This window comes from Sus scrofa, chromosome 11 (assembly GCF_000003025.6).
Source record: "Sus scrofa isolate TJ Tabasco breed Duroc chromosome 11, Sscrofa11.1, whole genome shotgun sequence".
NCBI classification, from domain to species: Eukaryota; Metazoa; Chordata; class Mammalia; order Artiodactyla; family Suidae; genus Sus; species Sus scrofa.
The window spans coordinates 2612763-2636816 of NC_010453.5; the positions used below are offsets into that span (position 1 = coordinate 2612763).

General features: G+C 51.3%; 1 protein-coding gene across 6 annotated transcripts in view; it reads left to right on the plus strand.

Moving 5' to 3' along the window:
- TNFRSF19 (TNF receptor superfamily member 19) overlaps positions 1-24054 on the plus strand; it is a 171432-nt gene that overhangs the window by 143457 nt on the left and 3921 nt on the right. For 4 of the 6 annotated variants that reach the window (XM_021065470.1, XM_021065467.1, XM_021065468.1 and 1 more), the window contains exons 6-10: positions 13648-13812; positions 14222-14332; positions 17909-18005; positions 18738-19140; positions 19850-20281. In XM_021065470.1, the coding sequence (XP_020921129.1) occupies positions 13648-13812; positions 14222-14332; positions 17909-18005; positions 18738-19140; positions 19850-19888 (815 nt within the window). In that variant the 3' untranslated portion in view covers positions 19889-20281. Of the gene's footprint in view, positions 1-13647; positions 13813-14221; positions 14333-17908; positions 18006-18737; positions 19141-19849; positions 20282-24054 lie in introns of those variants that run through there. The other 2 variants (XM_005668283.3, XM_005668284.3) reach the window with 1 other exon arrangement.

Sequence of the window (24054 nt, forward strand, 5' to 3'; positions counted from 1 at the left end):
GGAGAATAAGCATAAATGCGAAGGACGTTTCTAATGCTTTAAATTTAAGAATGGATAGACTTACACCCACACCCTTCCCCTCCTCCAGTTTCAAGAAGGATGTTTTGCATTTTCTTCAGGCAGCAGGCTGAGAATAGCAATAAAGCAGCGCTGGCCTGACAGCCGGGAGGGAAACAGAAATTGATGGAGGCAGAGTGGCAGGTGGAGCGAGAGGGCTCAGAGGTCCTTCTTGGAGACCTTGGTCTCCTGTCCACAATAACCCGAGGGACTGCCGTCCCGTCCCCCCGCCATCAGGGAGGTGTCAGTGCCATCACAGCACAGCTGGGCTTCTCTGGTCCTGTCGCCCTGCAGCCTCATGTGCCACTTTGCTTATCCACTGCACTCTGCCGAGCTGGACCAAGCGGGAGTGAAAGATACAAACGTTGACTTCTCAGGGGTGGGTTCTGCTTACACTAGAACCCTCTCTGATTCTGTATTAAAAGAAAGCAGGCTGGAGTTCCCATCTTGGCGCAGTGGTTCACGAATCCGACTAGGAACCGTGAGCTTGCGGGTCCGATCCCTGGCCTCGCTCAGTGGGTTAAGGATCCGGCGTTGCTGTGGCTGTGGTATAGGCCGGTGGGTGGCTACGGCTCCGATTTGACCCCTAGCCTGGGGACCTCCATATGCCGAGGGAGCGGCCCTAGAAAAAGCAAAAAGACCAAAAAAAAAAAAAAAAAAAAAAAGCAGGCTGGAGGCCACCTTGGGCTGCTGCCAGGAGTCCCTTGCGTCTGAAATCATGAAAGGGCTCCTAACGAGGGCAATGCCCGCAGGGGAACTTGAAAGAAAGAATGTAGCTCAGAAGTTCTGTATTTACAAACAAAGGTTGCAGCATGGCTCAACAAAGGGAAAATGCTGGCCCAGCTGTGCTGTTTTTGATGTGCCCTCAGTTCAAAAAAGAAAAAGGGTTTAGGGCAGTAACTTTGAAACACAGCGCTCAGGGCATGTCTGAAAAGCAGTCTGACATGGTGAACGTTGGCTTGTACTGCGCACAGCTGCGTGTCCCAGATACAGATGTTAGGAGACAGCCTGGCCAGTGCTTTCCAGGCTCAGATTCTGGTACACAGATGTCGAGTCACATATGTGTATTTTTGGATGGAGCTTCAAAAGTAAGGTTAGAACCATTCCTTTAAAAAAAAAGAAAAGATGCAAGTCCTGGTATAATCCTTGTATCGTTCACTTCAAAAATGATGCTTTTTGGTGGGGGGGGCCATACTCATAGCCTGTGGAAGTTCCCAGGCCAGGGATCGAACCCGAGCCACAGCAGTGACAATACCAGATCCTTAACTGCTAGGCCACCAGGGAACTCTAAAAATGACGCCCTCTTAATTTAAATAATTTTGCTTATTGAGTAATAAAATCTGGCTTAAGGTGTGATTATTATTTGTCGTAAACTCCCACTGAGCTTTGCTGTTCTAATTTTACTCTGTGATATCATTTTTTTTTTTTTTGGTCTTTTTTTTAAAGGGCCGCACCTGTGGCAGATGGAGGTTCGCAGGCTAGGGGTCGAATCCGGAGCTGTAGCTGCCGGCCTACACCACAGCCACAGCAACATCAGATCCGAGCCGCCTCTGCGACTTACAGCTCATGGCAACACCGGATCCCTAACCCACTGATCAAGGCCAGGGATCGAACCCACATCCTAATGGATACTAGTCGTGTTCATTGCTACTGAACCACAAAAAGAACTCCCTGTGATATCCTGCTTTGCTGGGTTTTGTTTTTTCTTTTTCCTCTTCTCTGGCCACACCTGCCGCCTGTGGAAGTTAACCTGAAGCCGTATCTTATTTTGAAGTCCGTGTCTTAGTTTCATCTTCCTTCAAAGATGCTTTCGACAATAAATCTGTGTGGGCAGCTGCCATGTGCAAGGGCACTCATGTCTTTAAAATACGTTGGTTCTGTTTTGAATTTTTTAGGAGCCCCCAGGCTGTTTTCCATAGTGGCTGCACCAACTTACAGTCCAACCAGCCCTGCAAGAAGCTCCTTTTCTTTACATCCTCTGCGACGTGGATTTCTTGTCTCTTTGTTAATAGGCAGCCTGACCGGCGGGAGGTCATATCTCTCGGGGGTTTTGACTGGCATGTCCCTGATGACTGGGGCTGGTGAACATCTTTTCATGTGCCCGTTGCCCATCTGCAATGTCTCTTTTGGAAAAACGCCTGTTCAGGTCCTCTGCCCATTTTAAAATCAGGTTTGTTGTGATTTTTTTTTTGGCTTTTTTGTTTGCTTTTTTTGATATTCATTTGTATGAGTCCTTCTTAAGTGTTGACTGTTGACCTGTTATCAGTCGTATCATTTGCAGATATGTTCTCCCGGTCAGTAGGTTGTGTTTTTGTTTCGCTGATGGTTTCCTTCGATGTGCAAAAGCTTTTAAATTTGATTAGGTTCCAATTGCTTTTTTTTTTTTTTTTTTTTTTTTTGGCTTTTCTTTCTCTTGTCAGAGGAGACAGATCTCAGAAAATATTGCTAAGACCAAGTCAGAGAGAGAGGACTGCCTGTCTTCTTCCAGGAGTGTTGTGGTCTTTTCCTTGAGGTGTTGATCCATTCTGAGTTTCTTTTTGTATATAGTGTGAGGAAGTGTTCGCATTATCTCACTTTTTACGTGCAGCTGTCCAGTTCTCCCCACACCACTTACTGGAGAGCATGTCTTTTCTCCGTTTTGTGCTCTTACCTCCTTTGTTGAAGGTTAATTGACCGTAGATGCATGGGATTATTTCTGGGCTATTTTTCCTCTAAGCTGTGTCTGCTCCTGTGCCACCGGTACCATCCTGTTTTGATGAGCGTAGCTTTGTGGTGCAGTCTGAAATTAGGGAGCTGAAAACCAGAAATATATTGTAACTAAATGGTTGAAATTTACTTTCTGGAACTAATGCCCCGAATGAAAAACCCTGATGTAGCTTAGTTATTTACGAGCTAGAATTCATCCCACTGAGTTTTGTTTACTACTTCTTTCTTGAAATGCGATCTTGTCCAGACTTTCTCGACGTCATTCCTGCTTGTTTTCCTCTCAGAGATGGGCTTCTGCTCTCTGTCAGATTTCCTCATTTCACCGTGGGCCTGGGTTCTGTCCTGGGTTCTGTCCTGGGTCCTGTTCCCCGGGCTTTGGGCATGACCTGCACAGTCGTGAGTTTCAGGCTTCTGTCTCCAGCGGCAGTCTCTCTTCTGCCTTGTTAGGATATCCAGCTGCCAACTCCCCAGCTCTGAGGAGACAGGTAAGAGGTGTCTGAAACTTAACATTTCCAAAACATAAGTTTTTATTCCCTTCCTCCCCAGGCCCCACCACATACACTGTCCCTCAAGTTTTTGCCGTCCCTGATTCATAAATGACCCCCTAGTTTACCTGGTGATTTATTCCACAACCTCAGCATCCTTGTGGATTCTGTCTTTCCTTGCACATGACTCATAGGTAGCACCTCGAAGTGCTCTCACAACGACGTTTCTCAGATGTAACCAGTTGGCAGCATCTCCATGGCTGCCGTCTTCACGCAAAGCTGCCGTCGTCATCACCTGGACCACAGCAGCCCTCCCCCACCTAATGTCCTTGTCTCTTCAGCTCAGCACCCAGAGGGCAGTCGTGTTTCTTGGGTCGGTCAGAACAGGTCAGCCTCTCCATTTGAAACCTCCAATCACGTCCCATGATTCACTCTTTAAAAAAATTATGCGATGCTTTGGTATATATTTTACGGATGCATTGCAAAATCCACAGTCATGGAGACTTTCCCCTAGGTTTTCTTCTAAGAATGTCATAGCCTTAGCTCTTAAATTTAGACCTTTGATCCGTATTTTTAGTTAATTTTGAAACGTGGTGTGAGGTAGTATGCAACCTCATTCTCCTGCAGGTGAATCGCCAGTTTTCCCAGCACTGTTTGTTGAAGAGAATGGTCTTGGCACCATTGTCAGAAGTCATTTGACTCTATGGAGTTCCCTGGTGGCCTAGCGGTTAAGGATTCAGCATTGTCACTGTAGGGGTATGGGTTTGATCCCTGGCCTGGGAAATTCTGAAGGCCATGGGTGTGGCCAGAAATAATCAGTTGACTCTGGGTCAGGGTTGGGGTTAGCTTAGCTCATGTACTTCCACTCTTTGGAATCCGTTTAGCCAAATGAATCCCGTGCTTTGTGGACCAGAAATACGGGAGAAGCACATAAGCAAAATGTACTCGTCATGCTTATTTTGGGGGGAGACTCCAATCAGTCGTTGCCCTGGCGGGTCAGTTACTACATAAAACAGCACATGCAATTAACGAATCCAAAGCCTCAGAGGAAGGTTCAGTCGGCAAGAGAACAGGGAGAACCTTACCGTGTGAAACTCTGCCTAGAGTGGATCAGCATTAAATCAGCACTTCTGAGGCGTTCCCATTGTGGCTCAGCACTAACGAGCCCAACTAGTATCCATGAGGATGCGGGTTCGATCCCTGGCCTCACTCAGTGGGCTAAGGATCTGGCGTTGCTGTGAGCTGTGGTTAGGCCAGTGACTACAGCTCCCATTGGACCCCTAGCCTGGGAACCTTCATGTGCTGCAAGTGTGACCCTAAAAAATAAAAAAACCCTGAAAGTTGTTTCTGTTACTTGTCTGACGGCCTTACAGACGCAGTGAGCCGAGTGAAAACCGCATCTCTGTCACAGAGGCGGACGCGGTGAGCCGAGTGGAAACGGCGTCTCGGTCACAGATCCCATCCTTTAGGTCAGACAGAATCTACTCTTCTTTTCAAGGTAGGCGTTTAAGTGTCCATATTTCTTAAGCCACGTTTAAGGGAACCATATCTTAAGTAATTTTTTTTTTTTCGGTCTGCACCCGCGTCATATGGAGGTTCCCAGGCTAGGGGTCGAATCGGAGCTACAGCTGCCAGTCTACACCACAGCCACAGCAACACAGGATCCAAGCCATGTCTGCAACCTACACCACAGCTCATGGCAACACTGGATCCTTAACCCACTGAGCGAGGCCAGGGACCGAACCCGCAACCTCATGCTTCCTAGTCGGATTTGTTAACCACTGCGCCACGACGGGAACGCCGATATCTTAAGTAATTTTAAATGTCCGACTTCATCTTGTGCATGAAACGCCCGCAGATTTCACACTGGCGCACTCATCACGCTCTTTATACCAGTCACGTTTGGGTTTCTCAGCATTTCTGTGTTAACAGAATAAGGTGAGGAATTAGATTCTTGATAAAAGCCGGCTTCATCCTTGCCACACTGGCTGTGTAGACACCATTTGATTAGGTTTAGGAGATGGGGAAGGGTAGATGTTTCCTGGTCCCCAAGAGGCCAGATGTTGACGGCAAAACACTGCCACGTGCCCTGCTGGCGGCATCAGCTGGAGGTGGGGCAGCCAAGGGATTCTGGGAGGAGAAGGCGAAGTGTCACCATGGTTGTGTGATTTGAACACATCTGCTTAGGTGGGCGCAGCCTGAGCCCACTCTGACCCTGGCCACCACCGCTCTGCCCACGTGTGCCCTGTGGGTGTAGAGAACCCCTAGCTTGAGGCCGGTGCGACAAGGACGTGTCCTAATTTTTTGAGGGTTTTTAATTGTGTCTTACGTTGATTGATTTTGGTATGCTTCAGCATCACTGCCTTCCTGAGATAAATCCCACGTGGTCGTGATGTACAGCCTTTGATATGTGCTGGCTTCGACGTGTGCTATTTTTGTTGAGGTCTTTTCCAACTATGTCTGTCAACTATATAATTTACAAATTACAAAAAGCCTTGACCTGGGGAATGTTAGGGTAATATTAGCTTCATAGAATGAGTTAGGAAGCTTTCTTTCCTTTTTTTTGGGGGGGGGCGGGAAGCATTTGAGAAAGATGGGTGTTCACAATTAAAAAAATGAAAGGAGGCGGGGAACCCCACAGACTCATCTCGATTATGCTGAGAAAAGTACCTGACAAAATCCAACGCTCTTTCGTGGTTGGGGGCTCCACTTCAGTGGAGACGGTTGACAGCGCTGTGAGCGTCCGCGGGGTCACTGGGGTGGATGTCATGTTCCGTGTGTTTTGCCAGAAACAGTCAGTGCAGTTGGAAGTACATGCGTTTCCTGTGTAAAAAGAAATGTCATTTTGAATCATGTGTTTATCAGTTATTGAAAAATAAACCACAGCGGTTCCCTTGTGGCGCAGCAGGTTAAGGACCTCGTGTTGTCACCGCAGCGGCTGGGGTCACTGCTCTGGCACAGGCGCGACACCTGGCCGGGGAACATCCGTGTGCCATGGGCGTGGCCAAAAGAAAGAAAGAGAAAGCACAGAGTTTGGAGACAAGGTTTAACATGAAAAATAAGTAGGAGTTCCCGTCGTGGCGCAGTGGCTAATGAACCCGACTAGGAGCCATGGGGCTGCGGGTTCGATCCCTGGCCTTACTCAGTGGGTTAGGGATCCGGCGTTGCCCTGAGCTGTGGTGTAGGTCGCAGACGCGGCTCGGATCCCGCGTTGCTGTGGCTGTGGTGTGGGCAGGTGGCTACAGCTCCGATTCGACCCCTAGCCTGGGAACCTTCATATGCCATGGGAGCGGCCCAAGAAATGGCAAACACACACACACACACAAAAGAAGTAAATGATAAAGACTCACTCTTGAGTTCCCATCGTGGCCCAGCGGTTAACAAAGCTGCCCAGTGTCCATGAGAACGTGGGTTTGATCCCTGGCCTCGCTCGGTTAGTTAAGCGCCCAGGTTGCCATGAGCTGTGGTGTAGGTCTCAGACGTGGCTCGGATCCCGCCTTGCTGTGGCTGTGGTGTAGGCTGGTGGCTACAGCTCCAGTTGGACCCCTAGCCTGGGAACCTCTGTATGCCTCCGGTGCGGCCCTAGAAAAGGCAAAACAAAAAAACGACTCACTCTTTTCCATTTATCCAGTGTCAGAGTGCTTGGTATACAATGGATTTTAAAAATCCCACCACTTTATTGGCAGACTCTTTTGTGGCACATCTGGAGTTCATATGTGAAGTGTTACCATAGGTATTTTTGTTTAACCAGCATAGATGAACAAGATAAAGCTTACACCCCAGGACTATATCCTTGCCTCAGTGAGGACGGCAAAGAGCTCTTTGTTCATGTGTTTTTTTAATTATAGGAACACAGCTAGAAATAGATTCATCAGGTTTTAATTTTGTTCAAGTTATTCCACATGGAGTTTCTTTTTGGTTCGTGGCGGTGGTGATGAAAGAGCTTGGAAAGCAATGGATTGATTTGCAGTTGACTTGAAAGAGAAACAAAAGTCAGAGGCAAAATATCTTAGGAGTTCCTGTCGTGGCTCAGCGGAAACGAGTCCAACTAGGAACCATGAGGTTGTGGGTTTGATCCCTGGCCTTGCTTGGTGGGCTAAGGATCCGGCGTTGCCATGAGCTGTGGTGTAGGTTGCAGATGCGGTTTGGATCTGGCATTGCTGTGGCTGTGGCTGTGGTGTAGGCCGGCAGCTCCAGCTCCGATTGGACCCCTAGCCTGGGAACCTCCATATGCCACGGGTGCCGCCCTAAAAAGAAAAAAGAAAAAAAAAGATAAAATATTTTACTGAAAAGGAGTGGAAAGGGTCTCAATTATAAGCTTACCTTCCAGAACTAATTATTAATTGATTCGCGTGTGCCAAAAACATGATTATCAAGTGAAAATGCTCGCATTTCCAGTTGCGTGGAACTTGCCAAAGAACCGCATGACACAGCACGAAACCTGCTGTGTGATTTTCTTATCCCGAACTCTGATGAAAACACTGGGCACTGGTGAAATCTTGAACACGGAAGCCCAGACAGAAAGCATGGTTGGTTCGTTTACAGACTGGGTCTTCTCTGCTGTTTATTTGATAGTCACCTAGTTATATACCATATAGGTCTTGAAAATAACATTTAAAAAAGAAACTTTCAGAGCCGCATGCTCTTTTTCAGTGTAAGAAAATGCAGCAGCCTCTTTAATCTTGGGGTGAGAGAGGCTGAACTTGTGAAGCTATATTTGTGGTTTAAATTAGGTCGAGTTATATTGTGTATGGTAGCTAATTAACTAGAATTTGCTGGTCTGTACAAGATTTGAACCAGCCATCCTTTACCCTGTAGTGTATTTTTTTTGCTCTAAACTGTTGAAACGAGCATAGCATAATTCTTTTTTTTGCAAAAAAGAGCAAACCTTTTAGAATCAGACAAACTGGACTCAAATCTAGAAGCAAACACCCAATGGTTGTTTAGATGAAAAACGGACATCGTCATCTATAAACCGTAGGTGATACGGGGGAGTTCCTTGATGGCTCAGCAGGTGAAGGATCCGGCGTTGTTACTGCGGTGGCTCAGGGCACTGCTGTGGCACAGGTTCGATCCCTAGGCCAGGGACTTCTCCGTGCTGTGGGTGTGGCCAAAAAAGAAAAGAAAGAAGGTGGTGCCCTGTGGGTGTTTGGTATGTGGTATTCGTGATAATGTTGGTGATCTTTTGTCTTTCTACGAAAAATACTCACGGGCTCCCGTTGTTAGCAAGTCTCTAAATGCTCCTGTCATTTTCTCGGTACCTCTGAGTGGTTTCAGGGGGAGGGGTGGGTAAAGATGTAAGATTAATATGCCTCATTTGATAAAATGATAGGAATGCGATTGAACCATTTCCTGCATCGTTTGCCTAACAGTCAGTTTCTGAAATTGACACCCGCGTGGCTTTGGTCAGAAGATGCGACTGACCTCCTGAGGGGCCCCCCTTTCTGGCTTCTTTCATCATCAGTCATCATTGTTCCGTGCATGCGTATTGTCAACTAAGCTTCCTTTGGTCTCTGAGGACTAAAACCAGGTCCCTTTTGATGAGTCCATGTGCTGATTCAGCTAAATTCTTGTTTCGTACTCATTCTGAGCTTACATTCCATAAACTTCAAGGTCTCTGGATGGATAAACCTGAGCAACCCTGGCTCTTTCCCTCGTAGTCCAGTTGCCGTTACATCAAGTAAGTGCCTGCAGGTGAAACTGTTTCTTTGCTCCCAGCAGCTTCCAGCTGCCCTGTGCCCAGCGATAGCTTTGGGGGGGGGGGGGGACTGGGGACAAAGCCATTGTTGGTGTCATCTCATCTCTGAGTTGGGACAGTTCCCTGTGAAACAGTTTGTGGGGAGTCCTTGACGTCCGGTTTCTTTCTCAAACATTCATTCATTTCATCACGTATCAAATATTCACTGGGCACCAGTTCTGTGCCGGGAATCCTTGGAGGTATTATCAGTACAGCAGGGACCAAAGCTGGCCGCACCCCTGCCCTGTGGAGCCTGTATTTCGGTGAGGGAGTTAGCGTGGTTTGGGCTGAGCTGCTGTAACAAGGAGACCCCCGCTCCCCAGCACAGCAGCCTCTGGAGGTGGCGTGTGTTGTCCCCCCACCCACCCCGTCCTGGAGCCCTCCAGGTAGTTCAGCCAGTGGAGCAGCCGTGCTGCGGGGTATCCTTTGTCCCTGCTGCTTTGCCAGCCATTGGCTCCATAGGATAGAGACCCGGCTGCTGCTACCTCAGCTCCAGCCGCAGCGAAGGGGAAGTCTGGGGCCGTTTGTCCCTCAAGGGGAGATGACACAGATGCCACACCCATCCATCCCTTCCGTCACCCTCCTGGTCCCCCTGGATGCCGATTTGGACATATGATCACACCTGGCTGCAAAGGAGGCTGGGGAACGTGGCCTCTCGCTGGACCAGCTTAAACACGAGGCAGGGGGTGGGTCTGGGGAAGCAGAGTGGGCTCCGTTGTTCCCACCATAGGGAGGACGACAGGCAGCCCGCAGGTTAAATCTATGACCTATCAGCTGGTCGTGTGCTGGGAAGGAGGAAGGCAGGGCTGGGAGGGGGAGGACAACTTTCAGGGGTTTGGCGGGAAGCCTTCCTGAGCGGGCGACCCCTGAGAGCCGAAGATGAGATGCAGCCGCTGGGGAGGGCGCTGCAGACGGAGGCGGCGCAGGGGGTGGGGGAGAGAGGGGCTTGCTGGCCGCGGAGAACTCATTCCTGGATGTGCTGAGTTTAAGCAGCATCTCCATCCAGGTGGAGACATGCAGTTGGAGGCTGGATTTGGGAATCTCGAGGCGGGAGAGCAGCTGGGGCGGGAAGTGTAAACTGCAGAGGCGTGAGCATCTGAGTTAATCCTGTCCTTCCGTGCAAAGGCCACACTCATCCCTGTGGGGAGAAGCCGGCCCCGCCCAGAGAGGTCACTGCGCCCCTGACCGCAGACCCGTGGGCAGGTGGGCAGGTGTGCGTGGAAGCTGGTTCCACACGAGGGCCTCCGCCCGAGAGACATTCTCGTGGCCCCTTGTGACGGGTCTTGGGGCCCCACAACGAGCCCCTGTTTCTTCTTCCTGCCGAGGCTGAAGTTCAGGGAGGGGAGGCTGTGGTTCACGGCTGGATGGCCCTTCCCCCAGGCCAAGCTCCCCAGTTAGGGGTGTCATCCCGGAGAGGACCGTTCATGTGGCAGGTTTTAGGCACAGCGCGCTGGGGGATGGGGGTGGTTGACAGCAGGGGTCTCGGGAGGGAGCAGAGCTCTGGTTACACCTGGGGAGGTGGGGCCGGGCACACAGGGGACCCAGGCGGAGCAGGAGCCTGAGGCTGCGTGTCCAGCCATCTCTGCCCGAATCCCGTCCAGACTCAGCCCCCTCCGAAGAGTTTCCCTCCACTCGCTCCTCATGAGATACCAAGATCCCGACTGGGACAGAAGCCTTGGCGGAACCCGCTTCCATGCTCACCTGTGCACCTGCATACCTGGACAGGTGTGTGATCAGGAGGCCCATGGTCTCTCTGCAGCCCGGCCAGCGTCTCCCCACAGCGATGAGCTGCAGTTTGCTCATCGTTCCCCGGCAGATGTCTTAGCTGCATCCCCGGAGGTGGGTGAGCAGCCTCAGGTGAAGGAAGGCACGCGGAGGTCTACCCCGCAGAGAGCCCCTCCCCCGATGCCGCGTCACCAGTCAGAGCCCAGCAACACACGTCCCCCCTCCCGCCAAGTCCCCAGCCACCTTCCCGTGCTCCTCAGAGGCTGAGACTCAAGGGGTGTCTCTGCTGCTCAGGTCCCCCACCTTGTCACACTCCTGGGGGAGCAGACTTTCTAATGCGCTTGCCAGGCTTTGCAGGTGATGCCCGTGTCACCTGTTCAGGTTCTCAGCTGACATCACACCTGGCAGGACTAGGCGTCTCGGTCGCCAGAGACACTCGTCTGGAGTGGTCCAGTTGAGCTGAGCCCCCAGGGAGAGCAACGCGCAGTGCGAACCGAACCCGCGTGCCCTGTGCGCTGCGACATAACAGTGAAGCCACCAAACGGCTCTCGCTCTGGAGTAAGTTGCTGAGGGTAGCGCTAACATGACAGTGGCATCTAGCAACGAGTCAGGTGGTTAAGGTAGCACCGCCCCTGTATTCTCGGAAAGTCAGAGCGTTTCCAAAGATGTGACCCTCCCAGTTCCTGCACTGTGGGGACCGTGGCGAGGAGTGGAGGGGGAGGAACGTGTGCCGGTGCCTGGGTCAGGAACTGAGTCAGGCCAGTGGGTGCAAAGAGTCTTGACTCTCAGGTCATGGCAGCAGCTCCAGGCCAGAAAAACTTTTTTTTTTTTTAGTTTGTATTACAGTAATCCTTTTCTTTCTTTTTTTTCTATTGGCAGCGCTCACAGCGTATGGAAGTTCCACAGGCCAGGGACTGAATTCGAGCCACAGCCCCAGGAGCACTGCAGCCTTTAACGGACTGCACTGGGACTGCAGCGACCCGAGCCGCTGCACTCAGATTCTGAACCCACTGCACCACGGCCGGAACTCCCAATAAACCCTTTTCTGAACCAGAACTCAGTTGGGTAGAAGCCACTTCGTACAGCTGAGAGCTCTCCCTTCCCCTATTTTTACTGCTTAAATCAAACAAATAATGAGAAAATAGACTCTTGGAGTTCCCATGGTGGCGCAGTGGTAACGAACCCGACTAGTATCCATGAGGATGCAGGTTCAATCCCTGGCCTCGGTCAGTGGGTTTAGGATCCAGCATTGCCATGAGCTGTGGTGTAGGTCACAGACAAGGCTCAGATCCACTTTGCTGTGGCTGTGGTGTAGGGTGGGGGCTACAGCTCTGATTCGATCCCTAGCCTGGGAACCTCCGTATGCCATGGGTGCATCTTCTTTTCTCGTTCATCTTCAGGTGCTCCTGCCTGGGCGATGCATAGAGAATGAGCTTCTTTGATATAATTACCTTTAAGAGTGATGTTACCATGGCAACTCAGTGGCACTGAAGTTCCAGTATCAGTGCCTACCTTAGAGAAAGAGGTGTTAACAAGACTTTTTTAATCAGCTTGAGGGAAGTCAATGCTGAGTCACAAACCACTGAATTGAAAATAGAGTTCCCATTTGGAGGCATTTCAGCTCATTTATAACTTAGAAACAGTTCCTTTTATCTGAAGGCAAGGACGTTGACTCATCCCTGCGAGAAAGGTTTGAAGCAATCAGAACTTAAAAGGTTCTAATCATGAGATCAACTTTAACCTGAATTCCTGATTCTTGGTAGGGTTTTCCTAAATAGCCACCCTTTCTTGATCAAGGAGTTTGACTTCATTACAGTGTAGGTGGGATTCTGAGGTCTCAGGCGATGTGTCATGTCTCATTGTGAGGACAGTTTTGCTAAAGCCTGCTATTGACTGGAGTTTTTTTTTTTTTTTTTTTTTTTTTTGCCATTTCTTGGGCCGCTCCCGCGGCATATGGAGGTTCCCAGGCTAGGGGTTGAATCGGAGCTGTAGCCACCGGCCTACGCCAGAGCAACGCGGGATCCGAGCCGCGTCTGCAACCTACACCACAGCTCACGGCAACGCCGGATCCTTAACCCACTGAGCAAGGGCAGGGACCGAACCCGCAACCTCATGGTTCCTAGTCGGATTCGTTAACCACTGCGCCACGACGGGAACTCCGGGAGCTTTGTTCTTTTGTAGAAAGTTGAAGCGAAGGGACCTGGTCTCGGTCTAAAGTAAACTTCTTTCAAACATAAGCGAGATGCAGTTTTCCTATTTCACCATTTGGTCAGAATAGGGAACTCCTTACACTTCCCAAGTCACTTCCCCTTCAGGGAAGGCTACGATTTTACTTGCATTAGATATAAATTCCTGTTCATGCATTTATTTGTCCGTGTTTGCACAGCTGCACCTGGGTTCGTGCAGCGCTCGTGAATTTGCTGATAAAGGCAATTTTAGGCTGAGGTTTGATTTCTATCAGGTCAGGGATGGAATTTCACTTGCTGGTATGATGAACATGTAACATGTGCTATTTGATTATGACGGTAAGCCTGCACACCTGTACGTGATAAAACGTGTTTTCTGGGAGTTCCCATGGTGGCTCCTTGCTTTCCCCACCTCGAAGCCCACCTTAGCTCAGCCTGCTTAAAACGGTAGATGGTCTAATTCCCATTAATTTACTAACATCAAAGCCGCCAGGCCGCAGGGGACAGACTGCCAGCTCCCAGGGGGTTCTGGTCCCCCGGCTGTCGCGTGGTGGGCACCCGCCCACATCTGGGGTGCGGTGGAGGTGCGGCGTTCTAGCAGTCCCCTGAGCCATCCCGTGCGTGACCCCCCTTCCCCGCCCGCACACTCTGCAGTTGAAGGGACATGCTGCCCGAAGGCCACGGCCGCAGCCGACCCGTGGCCAGTGGCCCAGGGGGCCCGGGTGTGCTGACTCAGCCCTGTGGTTTCCAGGTGCCAGCAGAGTCAACCTGGTGCGGATCCCATCCACGGCCTCCAGCCCGCGGGACACAGCCCTGGCCGCCGTGATCTGCAGCGCCCTGGCCACCGTCCTGCTCGCCCTCATCATCCTGTGTGTCATCTACTGCAAGCGGCAGTTCATGGAGAAAAAACCCAGCTGTAAGTCCCGGGCCCCTTCCGTTTCTTAGCCTTTTGGTGAAGGGCCCTGGTCCTCGGTGTCATCCGCGTGGTCCATGAGGACCTGGGACGAGGATCAGGCTGCCGCCAGAGGGACCAAGGGACACGCAGAGAGAGCGGCTTCTCAGGTCCCCACAAGGTGGAGGTCCCCTGCCCCCCTGGGAAAACGCAGCCCCTTCTAAGTGACAACATGAGGACCCTGCGTCTTGAGCCCATGTGACAGGTGGCTTCATGGCTGCGCCTCGGTGTCAGAAGAAATGTCCTTAAACATGAACGGCCCTGCCCTTTCCCTTAAACGTGTAAAAGCTGGGAGGTCCTGGTGGCTCCCTGATGTCCCTAGACCCCTCCCAGCCATGTGGTCCCTCGCTGACCCAGCTCTTGGCCTCCGCAGGGTCCCTGAGGGCGCAGGACCTGCCGTACACCGGTTCTGAACTGTCCTGTTTCGACAGACCCCGGCTGGGCGCTTGTGCTCAGTGCCGCGGCAACTCGGCCCAGACCTGCGGTAAGTCTGCCCCCGGGCCCTGGGGGACCAGCGGGTCGCGGCCCCGAAGCTGCAGAGGCGTGCTCCTGCCTGGTTTTCCAGCGAGAGCCAATCCAGTTCCATCATGCTCCCCATCCCCTGACGGCTGGAAGGGTGGGGGTTTCTTCCGTTTTAAACAGAAAATAAGCATCTCCTTAAAATTCTAGAATCCCTCCGTAAGTTTTCAGGCAAGTTCGCCTTTATTGCATGGGGTCAACTGATTGAAAGTCCTAGGAGCCTTTTGTGGGGTGTGGGCATCTGTCTCCTTTCTTGTCTGGTGGGTTCAAGCTGAGCCTGAGTGTGGCAATCTTAGGGTCTTCTGGAATTTCTTAAAGACGTCGGGGCGGCGGGGTGGGGGGTACTTACGGCAGGGTTTTCCACAAGCCATAAATGCCTCTGGGCTGTTTGTCAGACGTGAAAGTTGAGGAAAGTCCAGGCAGACCTCGGAGATCCGTGGGTTCGGTTCCAGAGCCCAGCAGTACGTTGAAAATTGCAGTAACACAAGTCATAGGGTGTTTTTGGTTTCTGAGGCATCTAACAGTTCTGTGTACACTATGCCATAGTCTATGCAGTGAGCAACAGCCTTATGTCTTAAAAAAAAAAAAAAAAAAAGATGTATAAACCTTGATTCAAAAAGACTTTGTTGCTGAAAAATGCTGCCATCCCCGGAGCCTTCACTGAGACCAGTAACGTCAAACAGCCCGACAACAGACCACTGTGACAAATACAATGGTGATGAGAAAGTGTGAAATATTGTGTGAGACCCACCTGGGACCCATACACAACACGAGCAGTTGCTGCTGGAGAAAGGCTGCCGATAGACGCTCCGTGCGGGGTTGCCACACCTTCAGGTGGGGCAAAAGCGGCGTCTGTGAAACACAGTCCAGCGGGACTGCCTCTGATTCAGACGGACTTTGGTTTCGAGCGTGGGCCTGCCCCCTTGACGGGAGCTCCTCTGCCGGGTAAAATGAGTGGACGTGGCCTTCCAGAAGTCTGCCGTCCGCCCCGCCATCCCCACATCGCAGAACCCTCGGCGCCCTCACAGGCAGTCTGCGGGGCAGCAGTTTGTCTCCTGGGCCAGTTCTGCAGTTCAGTGTTTCCCAGCTGACTTCTTGTCCTATCAGAACTGTCCAGTCTTTCCCTTCAAGAAACTGAAGGTTCGGTTGTTCGGTCTAATACGTACCGTGTGGAATCATTTCTCTACTGACTGTTACTATCTTTACTTTAGGCGTAAGGGTAGAATAGGGGAGGAGTTCCCTGGTGGCTCAGTGGGTTAAGGACCTGGTGTTGTCCCTGCAGCAGTTCAGGTCGCTGCTATGGCGCAGGTTTGATCTCTGGCCCAGGAACTTCCCCATGTTATGGACACAGCCTGCCCCCCCCCAACAACAAAAAAAATGAAATAGACTTTACATGGTGTGTGTTACCTGGTTTTGCCTGAAGAGATAATAGCTCCTTGCCCGTCCTTGGTGATTCTTGAGATGGCCCCAGCTCTGCATTTTCTAGATGCTCCGTAAGACACCGCCCCAGATCAGAGTTAGCCAAGGCACTTTCTTGGGAGAGAAGCTCAGGTTGTATATGTGACAAAGTACGGCTTTGGGCAAACTCCGCTTCACCGCTACTTCTCTCTGAGAAGAAAGAAGTTGGTTCTCCGTCCTCTTAACAGAAGGCGGCGGCGGGCAGGACCCCTGCTGACGCCCGGATTCAGTGAAGCCCATCACCAAAAACGCCTCCTTCTTAGTGGCGGTGCCTTTTTCCTTTCAACTTTCTATTTTGACGTAGTTTCCGACTTTGAAAAATGTCGAAAGACCAGGACAAAGAATTCCCATGGGCCCTTTATCCAGATTCCCTCGACCTTAAAACATTTCACTTCCTTTATCACTTGTATCTCTTTCTAAGTAGGTCGTGCGTATATAGTTGACCTTTGAACAACTCGAGGGGTCGGGGTGCCCCCAAAAATCCACGTGTAGCCTAAAGCCGGCCGTCTCTATCCGCCACAGTTTCTCCCTACTCGCGGCTGCTCAGGCGTCGCGGTTCCTCTGCGTCCTGGCTCCGCATCAGCAGAGTCAAGCCCCCGCTGATCGGATGGTGCAACATACACTTGCTGCGGAGTGAAAGCCTCCGATACGTGGACTCCACGGTTCAAATCCTGTTGTTCAAGGGCCAACTGTGTGTTTTACAGAAATACACACACACAGTTGTTTTCACTTCCATTTAAAAAGCAGTTGCAAGAGTTCCCGTCACGGTTCGGCAGAGACAAACCTGACCAGCATCCATGAGGACGCAGGTTCGACCCCTGGCCTCACTCAGCGGGTTAAGGATCCGGCGTTGCCGTGAGGTGTGATGCAGGTTGCAGACGTGGCTTGGATCTGGCGTGGCTGTGGCTGTGGTGCAGGCCGGCAGCTGTAGCTCCGATTTGACCCCTAGCCTGGGAACCTCCGTAGGCTGCGGGTACGGCCCTAAAAATACAAAAAAAATCAGTTGCAGAGATGGTGTCCCTTTACCCTTTAATACTAAGAGTTTGTTTCCTAAGAATAAGAACATTCTCTTACACAAGAGCACGGCTGTTAAAAATCAGGAAATCAGTATTAGGTCAGCTGTCGTGTGTCCTCTACAGAGCGCGTTCCGGTTTCCCTCACTGTCACAGCCGTGTCCTCTTGGCAAGATCCTGGATGGCGCTGTAGTTGTCAGTTCTCCTCACCCTCTTGCCGTTCGGAGGAGTTCCTTTATCTTTCTCTGCTTTTCGTGTCTGAATGTTTTGGATGCCCAGAGGCCAGGAATTCATAAATTACTCCCTTTATAATGAATAAATACCTTGCGGGGGGGCTCCGAGACCGTCGGGTAAATATCCTGCTACTTCCCAAGCTTTCACCCCACAGTTCAGCATCCTCTGTTGAGTCTTACCTGAGTCTTACCTGAGTCGGTCATAATGAGAATGGGAACAAGTGCTGATTTTCTAGTTCCCTCATTCTCTCCGCACTTCCCCTTCTATTCCATTAACTTGGTTGGTTCGGACTCCACGCCCTGTCGACGGATTACAATCCTTTGTGGTCCTTATTTATTTCGAGGCTTAAATTTTGAGATGTGGCCCCTGGGAGTCCCTTCGAGCTGTCTCGTGGGTCATGTGGACATATCTTCATTATTCTTTTAGCACTTCCTGATTTTCTGGCACAAAAAGAGGCTCCAGGCTCATCCTGTTCTGTCCCTGGTAGAGCGCTGGGATCAGCTGTTTCTACACGGAAAGGCAGTACCTTTGCTTGTTTGTATGTAAATTGGGAGCATCCCACACCGAGCCTGACGCATTTGCTGGGCTCACTGGCAGGGAGCTATGTGGTCAGGGGACATGAGTTCAGGCAGCCCGCCATCCTGTCTCCGTGAGCTGCACCTTTCCCTCTCTTCCTCTAAGTGGCTCATCACACTGAAAATGGGAAAACAGAGAAGTTAAACCTGATTGCCTCTTGCCCCAAAAAGTCACCCCGAGGGGAATCGCTGAGTTTTCCAGAGCAGAGTTGGGCGGGTATAAACAAGCAGCTCGCCTCACTGCCCTGCCCACTCTTCCAGGGCCTGTCCACCTGATCCCATCCCGGTGCTGTGATGGGGCCTGCGGCGCCGGCCGGCCTGGCTGTTGGCTACACTCCGAGGCCACTCTTGAGGACAGGTAACTGGGCTTTTGCCTCAGTATAATTTCATATTCCCTTGTGCACACACACACTCGTTTACCAATTTTCGTGTGCAACGATGGGGACTTCACTTTTTTTGTATTTTCACGACATTCAGGCCATGCTAGGGGTGGGAATCTCCCAAGAACGAGGTAAGTCTCTCAGGTTCCTGGTGGCCACTCAGCAGTCTTCATGCTTTGTAGGCTTTATAGGCCACTAACTTTATTTTTGTCTTATATTCATCATCTGTGACGCTTCTGTCATCCTTAAGTAATTTTCAACATGTCACCACCTTGGAGACTTTTAGAACACTCATCAAAGAAACTCAGAAGTCAGGAAACTGTGGGAGGTAGACAGCAGATTACATATATTTATTAGAAGAATCAGAGTTCCCGTTGTCGCTCAGTGGGTTGAGAACCCGACTAGTATGCACGAGGACATGGCTTGATTCCTGGCCTCACTCAGTGGGTTAAGGATCCCGAGTAGCTGTGGCTGTGGTGTATGCAGGCCGGCAGCTGTAGCTCTGATTCGACCTCTAGCCTGGGAACCTCCATAGGCAGCAGGTGCAGCCCTAAAAAGAAAGAGCCGTAAACAATTCAGTTTTAACATAAAGCAGTAAGACAGCTTCTAACAGGAAGCCCTAGGGCCGTGATTCCTGCATTGCTTACTTCACTTAGAAAATGTGCAGATCTGCCCACCCCCATACTAAAGCTCTCCTGTCCGCTGTCCAGAAGCGCCGCCCCGGGCCGGGAGGCGGTGCCACCTTCCTTCGGGTCCCTCTCGAGGTCCCTGTGCGGCGAGTGCGCGGACGCCTGGCCCCCGATGCAGAGCCCCGGCTGCGCTGGTGACGCCTCCTCCTGCGACTCTTACCCTGACCTCCTCGGAGAAGATGCAGGTGCCCGCAGCCCGGGAAGTGCCAGCGTGTCCTCCCTGGACTCAGACCGTCGTCCGGCCCCGGGGGGTGGAGCGATTCGGCTTCCAGCTCGCCCCGGACTCTTCGCAGACGGTGCCGAGTTATCCAGACACAGCTCGCTGCCAGAACCAGCGCTGACTCGGGCCGCAGCCCCTGCCGCCAGCCAGCGGGGTCCGCAGGGCCGGGACGTGGGCAGCCGGAGCCCCCAGACAGGCCTCCAGGTAAGGCGGCACGGATTGCTGTGCGCGTGGGCGCGGCTCTGGCCTGGAGAGACCACGGGGAGGCACCCTCCCCCCCAGCATGTGGGGAACCTGCTGCCAAGGGTCGGGGAGGAAGAGGGAGGGACTGGGAGTTTGGGGTTAATAGATGCAAACTGTGACACGAAGAGTAGATAAGCAACAGGGTCCTGCTGTGCAACACAGGGAACTCGATCCAGTCTCCTGGGATAGACCGTGATGGAAAGACATATTAAAAAAACCAAAAAAGATTGTTGGAGTTCCCGCTGTGGCTCAGTGGGTTAAGAATCTATTAGTATCCCTGTGGCTTGGATCTGGCGTTGCAGTGGCTGTGGCATAGGCTGGCACCTGTGGCTCCGATTGGACCCCTAGCCTGGGAACCTCCATATGCCATAGGTGCACCCCTCATATGAAAGAAAAAAGAAGAAAAAAATGTTATATGCATATAACTAAGCCACTTTGCTATACAACGGACAGGAGCACAGGGTTGTAAATAACTGTACTTTATTTATGTATTTTTTTAACGTGGGAACCAGAGAAAGGGTCTCTCCATCCTTCGTACCTTCTTATGTGTGGTTGGAAAATACCTTTTAAGTGAAATTTCAGTCTTTTTTTTTTTTTTTTTAATTGAGCTAACAGCTGATGTCTAAGGCCCTCGAGGGCAGCTGCGTTCTTTCTTTCCTCCTTGTCACAGCGGCCACGTGGTCCCGCACCCCAGCTCCGTCCTGCCTGAAATGGGTTAGCTCTGAGAGCATCTTGGAAACTTCCTCCGCTTCGTTTTCCCCGTGAGGCTCTTGGGCCCAGGACTCGGGGGCCCTCGCTTCTCGGTCAAGTTAGGGAGGCCTTGGGCCCTGCAGCCTCCTGCGCCCTGCACTGTGCTTCTCTAGGTGGCTCTGCTTCCACTGACTGGTCAGCTTGGCTGGAAATGGACGCTTGGTTGTGATCTGGCCCCACTTAGAGCTTCAGAGCCTTCCTGATGGAAGGGTGTGGGTCCCGTTTGGGGGAGGTGCTGACTGCAGGGAGGTGGGGTGGGGGCGGGGAAGCCTTGGGACACCTGGGCTCTTCCTCCCTTTCTCCCGCTGGGGGGAGGTGGCCTTTGCTGAATTTGACTCATTGCATGTGAATATTCCCTGACTGTTGGTATACGTTTTTCTGGAAGGATGGCGCCCGCCTTAGATTCACAGCAACCGTGGCCCCCGCCACCCCGCAGGCCCTTTCTGCACAGACAGGGCTCCTCCTCCTTGGCCCTCCCCGCCCCAAACACACACACATGGGCTCCTAGTGGCTCCTCTCTTTCCTTCGATGTCCTGTCCTTTCTCAGGAGGTCAGAGGTCAGAAGGGATGGAGGCTGTTCCTTTAAGAACAGTACGTGGGTTTGTACGGACCGAGATCTGCCGTCCTTTTTTAACTACATCCAACCTGTATCGAATTTACGGGAAATTCTGTACCGAAAACATATGTTAGTCTTGGAGAAAGAAAAAAAATGTTGCTTAGGAGTTCCCGCTGTGGCTCAACAGGGTCTGCGGCTTCTCTGCAGCACAGGGGTGCAGGTTTGATTCCCGGTCCAGCACAGTGGCTTAAGGATCCAGTGTTGCCCCAGCTGCAGTGTAGGTCACAACGGCAGCTCAGATCTGATCCCTGGCTGGCGAACTCGGTAGGCCGCAGGGCGGCCGAAAAAGAAAAAAAAAGTTGTTTTCTCAAAAGCAAGGAAGGGAAGGAGCTCTGTGGAGGGAGGAGGATGGCACACGCACTGCACTTCCGAAGACGTCCACCCAGTGCCTCTGTGGCGGGGAGAGCCCCTCCGCTGACCTTCTTTGGAGCTGGCCCCTAATTCTGGTACTTTTCATGACGAAAAGTCTGGTCGCAGGTCCATCTCGGAACGGATGTGGCCCACAGGCTTTGGGGCCAGAAGCCCCAGCAGCCCAGAGCAGGTCGCAGGCCCTGAGAACAGGTGGGAGGAAGCAAGAGACAGGCTGGGGGCGGGGGAGGGGCCGGGGGACCCCAGACCCTTGGGCAGCTAATCCCAGCATCCCAAGGGGATGCCTTTGCCAAGTGCTCCACAGTGAACGTCTTAGGACTCTGTTTTTCTTCCTTCCTTCCTTCCTTATTTTCTTTTCTTTTTGCTTTTTGGGGCCGTACCCGCAGCATATGGGGGTTCCCAGGCCAGGGGTCAAATCGGAGCTGCAGCTGCCAGCCTGCACCACAGCCACAGCAACACAGGATCCGAGCCACGTCTTCGACCTACACCATAGCTCACAGCAATGCCGGATCCTTAACCCACTGAGCAAGGCCAGGGATCAAACCCACAACCTCATGATTCCCATTCGGATTCATTTCTGCTGTGGCACCACGGGAACTCCTGTTTTTCTTTTTTTATGGCTGTGCCCCTGGCGTATAGAAGTTTCTGGGCCAGGGATTGAATCCGAGTTGCAGCTGCGACCTGTGCCGGATCCTTTAACCCACTGAACTGGGCCAGGGATCGAACCTGAGCCTCCGCAGAGGCCTGAGCCACTGCAGGCAGATTCTTAACCCGCTCTGCCACAGCAGGAACTCCAGGACTCTTAAAATGTAATGAGCCACATTTTCCTTACAAAATGCTGAAGCTCCTTTCCCATCACGTCTCTTGGCTGGGATGCTAAACCTGCTTGTGGCACGTGCGTGAATGTCTGTTACCACTTTCCTGATGTGCCGTCAGGAGGGAGTCTGAGCAGCCTCAGGGGCGGTGCTACCAGCGGACTAACTACAGGGCTTCAGAGTTGTCCTGAACAGGATGACAGCACGGCCGCATTGGTAGCTGGGCCCCACTTTTGTGCTGTAAATTCTGAAACCGAGGAATGCAGCACCTTGAAGCCAAGTCATGTCAGAACCAACTCATCCGACCCCTTTTTCTGTTTCTGTTGTTGGGGAGGTGGAGGAGGGGTGCATAAGCCTTACCCGTGTCACAGCTCCAAGAATCCTAAATCGCAGAGACGTGGTTTGGTACAGAAGACAGGAGCGCAATGACTGTTCCTTTGAGAGACAGCTGTCAGCGTAACTAAGGTCGTTGTAAAGATACTTGCAACTCAAACAAGGATGGCATGATCATTGTCTAGAAAACGAATGTTACATTCGAGTTGCTCAGGGTACTTATTCACGAAAGGTTTTTATTGGCTTTCCAAGAGGTGTTGTCTTACAATGACTAGATAATTTCGGCAAATCGAAAAAAGACATTCTGAATTCAGGAAAGGAATTGTTCAGATGTAAGTCCGTTCCATTCCCGCCCTATCATTAAAAACAGCAAACAGTATTTTGAGCCCCTTTTAAGAGCGAATCCCATCTAGATTCTGAAAAGCACATTCCTTTGGTTGTAGGTACTGAAGGTGTGGTTTGTGGCGGATGCATCTTGATCTGCCAGCGAAAACGGGAGGCAGCCCCCATGCCCGTCTTTGGGAGACTGGCCTTCTTCATTCCAAGGGCTGGCCAAGTATTTAACTCGACTAGTTTTGTGTTTTCAATCCCTTCCATCCCAAAAAGCCAGCCTGACCGCTCACAGGCTAAGTTCTCCAAGGAACAGAACCTGCTCACCTCTCGTAAGGAAAGTCTTTGCAGCAGCTTTCTGTTAACAAAGCAGAGGGCAGGAGTCTGGCTCCTCAAGTTCAAGGTCAGCGAGCCTGGCCCCCTCGTGAGGGCTTGTGCCTCGTGCAGGAGGGCACTCTTTTCTGTTCAGGGGTTGGACGCGGGCAGCCATTACCATGACAGCCCCTTTTTAAACGATTTATTTCCGTGTTATTTGCAAGAACACTTTAAAGCCCTCCCTAGACACTCACTTGTATTTTAACCTCTGTTTCACTTGATTGCAAGTTTCATTCTCTTGTATTTTAACCCCTATTCACCCATTTCCCCCCGCCCCCCGCTTTATCAAGACATACTGGACATCTGACGTCACGTTAAAGCTGTTCAAGGCAATGATTCGAGATTTTGCAAAGCGCACTGCAGCACTTTTGCCTGTAGTTGGCGTGAGGCTCAGATTTCTACTGCATGGTGCGTCCCCCCCCAAATGTATCTTTTTGGCATAATCTTCTTCTGGTGGTTTCAGACCACCAGAGTCTGGCAATGATCGTTGGGGTTCAGGATAAAGCAAACGGGAGGGAGAGCTGTCTGTAGTCTCTAGGGACTCAAATTTAATCGCATTTTCCCTAAACACACCTCCGCAGCAGGGAACAGAACTAAGATATTAGCACATCACTTCCTAAATATTTGGGAGAATGAAGCCAGCCTGTTCGATTACAGGAAAAGCTTTTTTGGGGTGGTGGTGTTTTGGCTTTGATCTTGTTTTGTGTTGCGTTGTACGTTTGACTGAAGTGTAGTTAACAGCTAAGGTTGTGGTCATTTCTGCAAAGTGACCCAGTCATACGGAGACACACACCCCTTCTCAGCCAGCAGCTCCGATTCGACCCCTAGCCTGGGAACCTCCATGTGCTGTGGTGCAGCCCTAAAAAGCAAACAACTTTTAAAAATGAAAAAAAAAAATGTCTGTTAGCATATCAGTTGATCAACACAGTTGATAAAACTATCTTATTTATTGAGAGACCCTCAGAAGCTTCTATTTCTTTTCTTTCTTTCTTTTTTGTCTTTTTAGGACCACACCCACAGCATATGGAGGTTCCCAGGCTAGGGGTCCAATCAGAGCTCAGCTGCCGGCCTACACCACAGCCACAGCGATGCAGGATCCAAGTCACATCTTTGACCTGCGCTGCAGCTTGTGGCAACGCCAGATCCTTAACCCACTCAGTGAGGCCAGGGATCGAACCTGCATCCTCACAGAGCCAATGTCAAGTTTGTAACCCGCTGAGCCGCAGTGGGAACTCACAAGTTTCTAGAGAATCGCCTCAGACCTATGAAAAACATTTTTGCCATAAA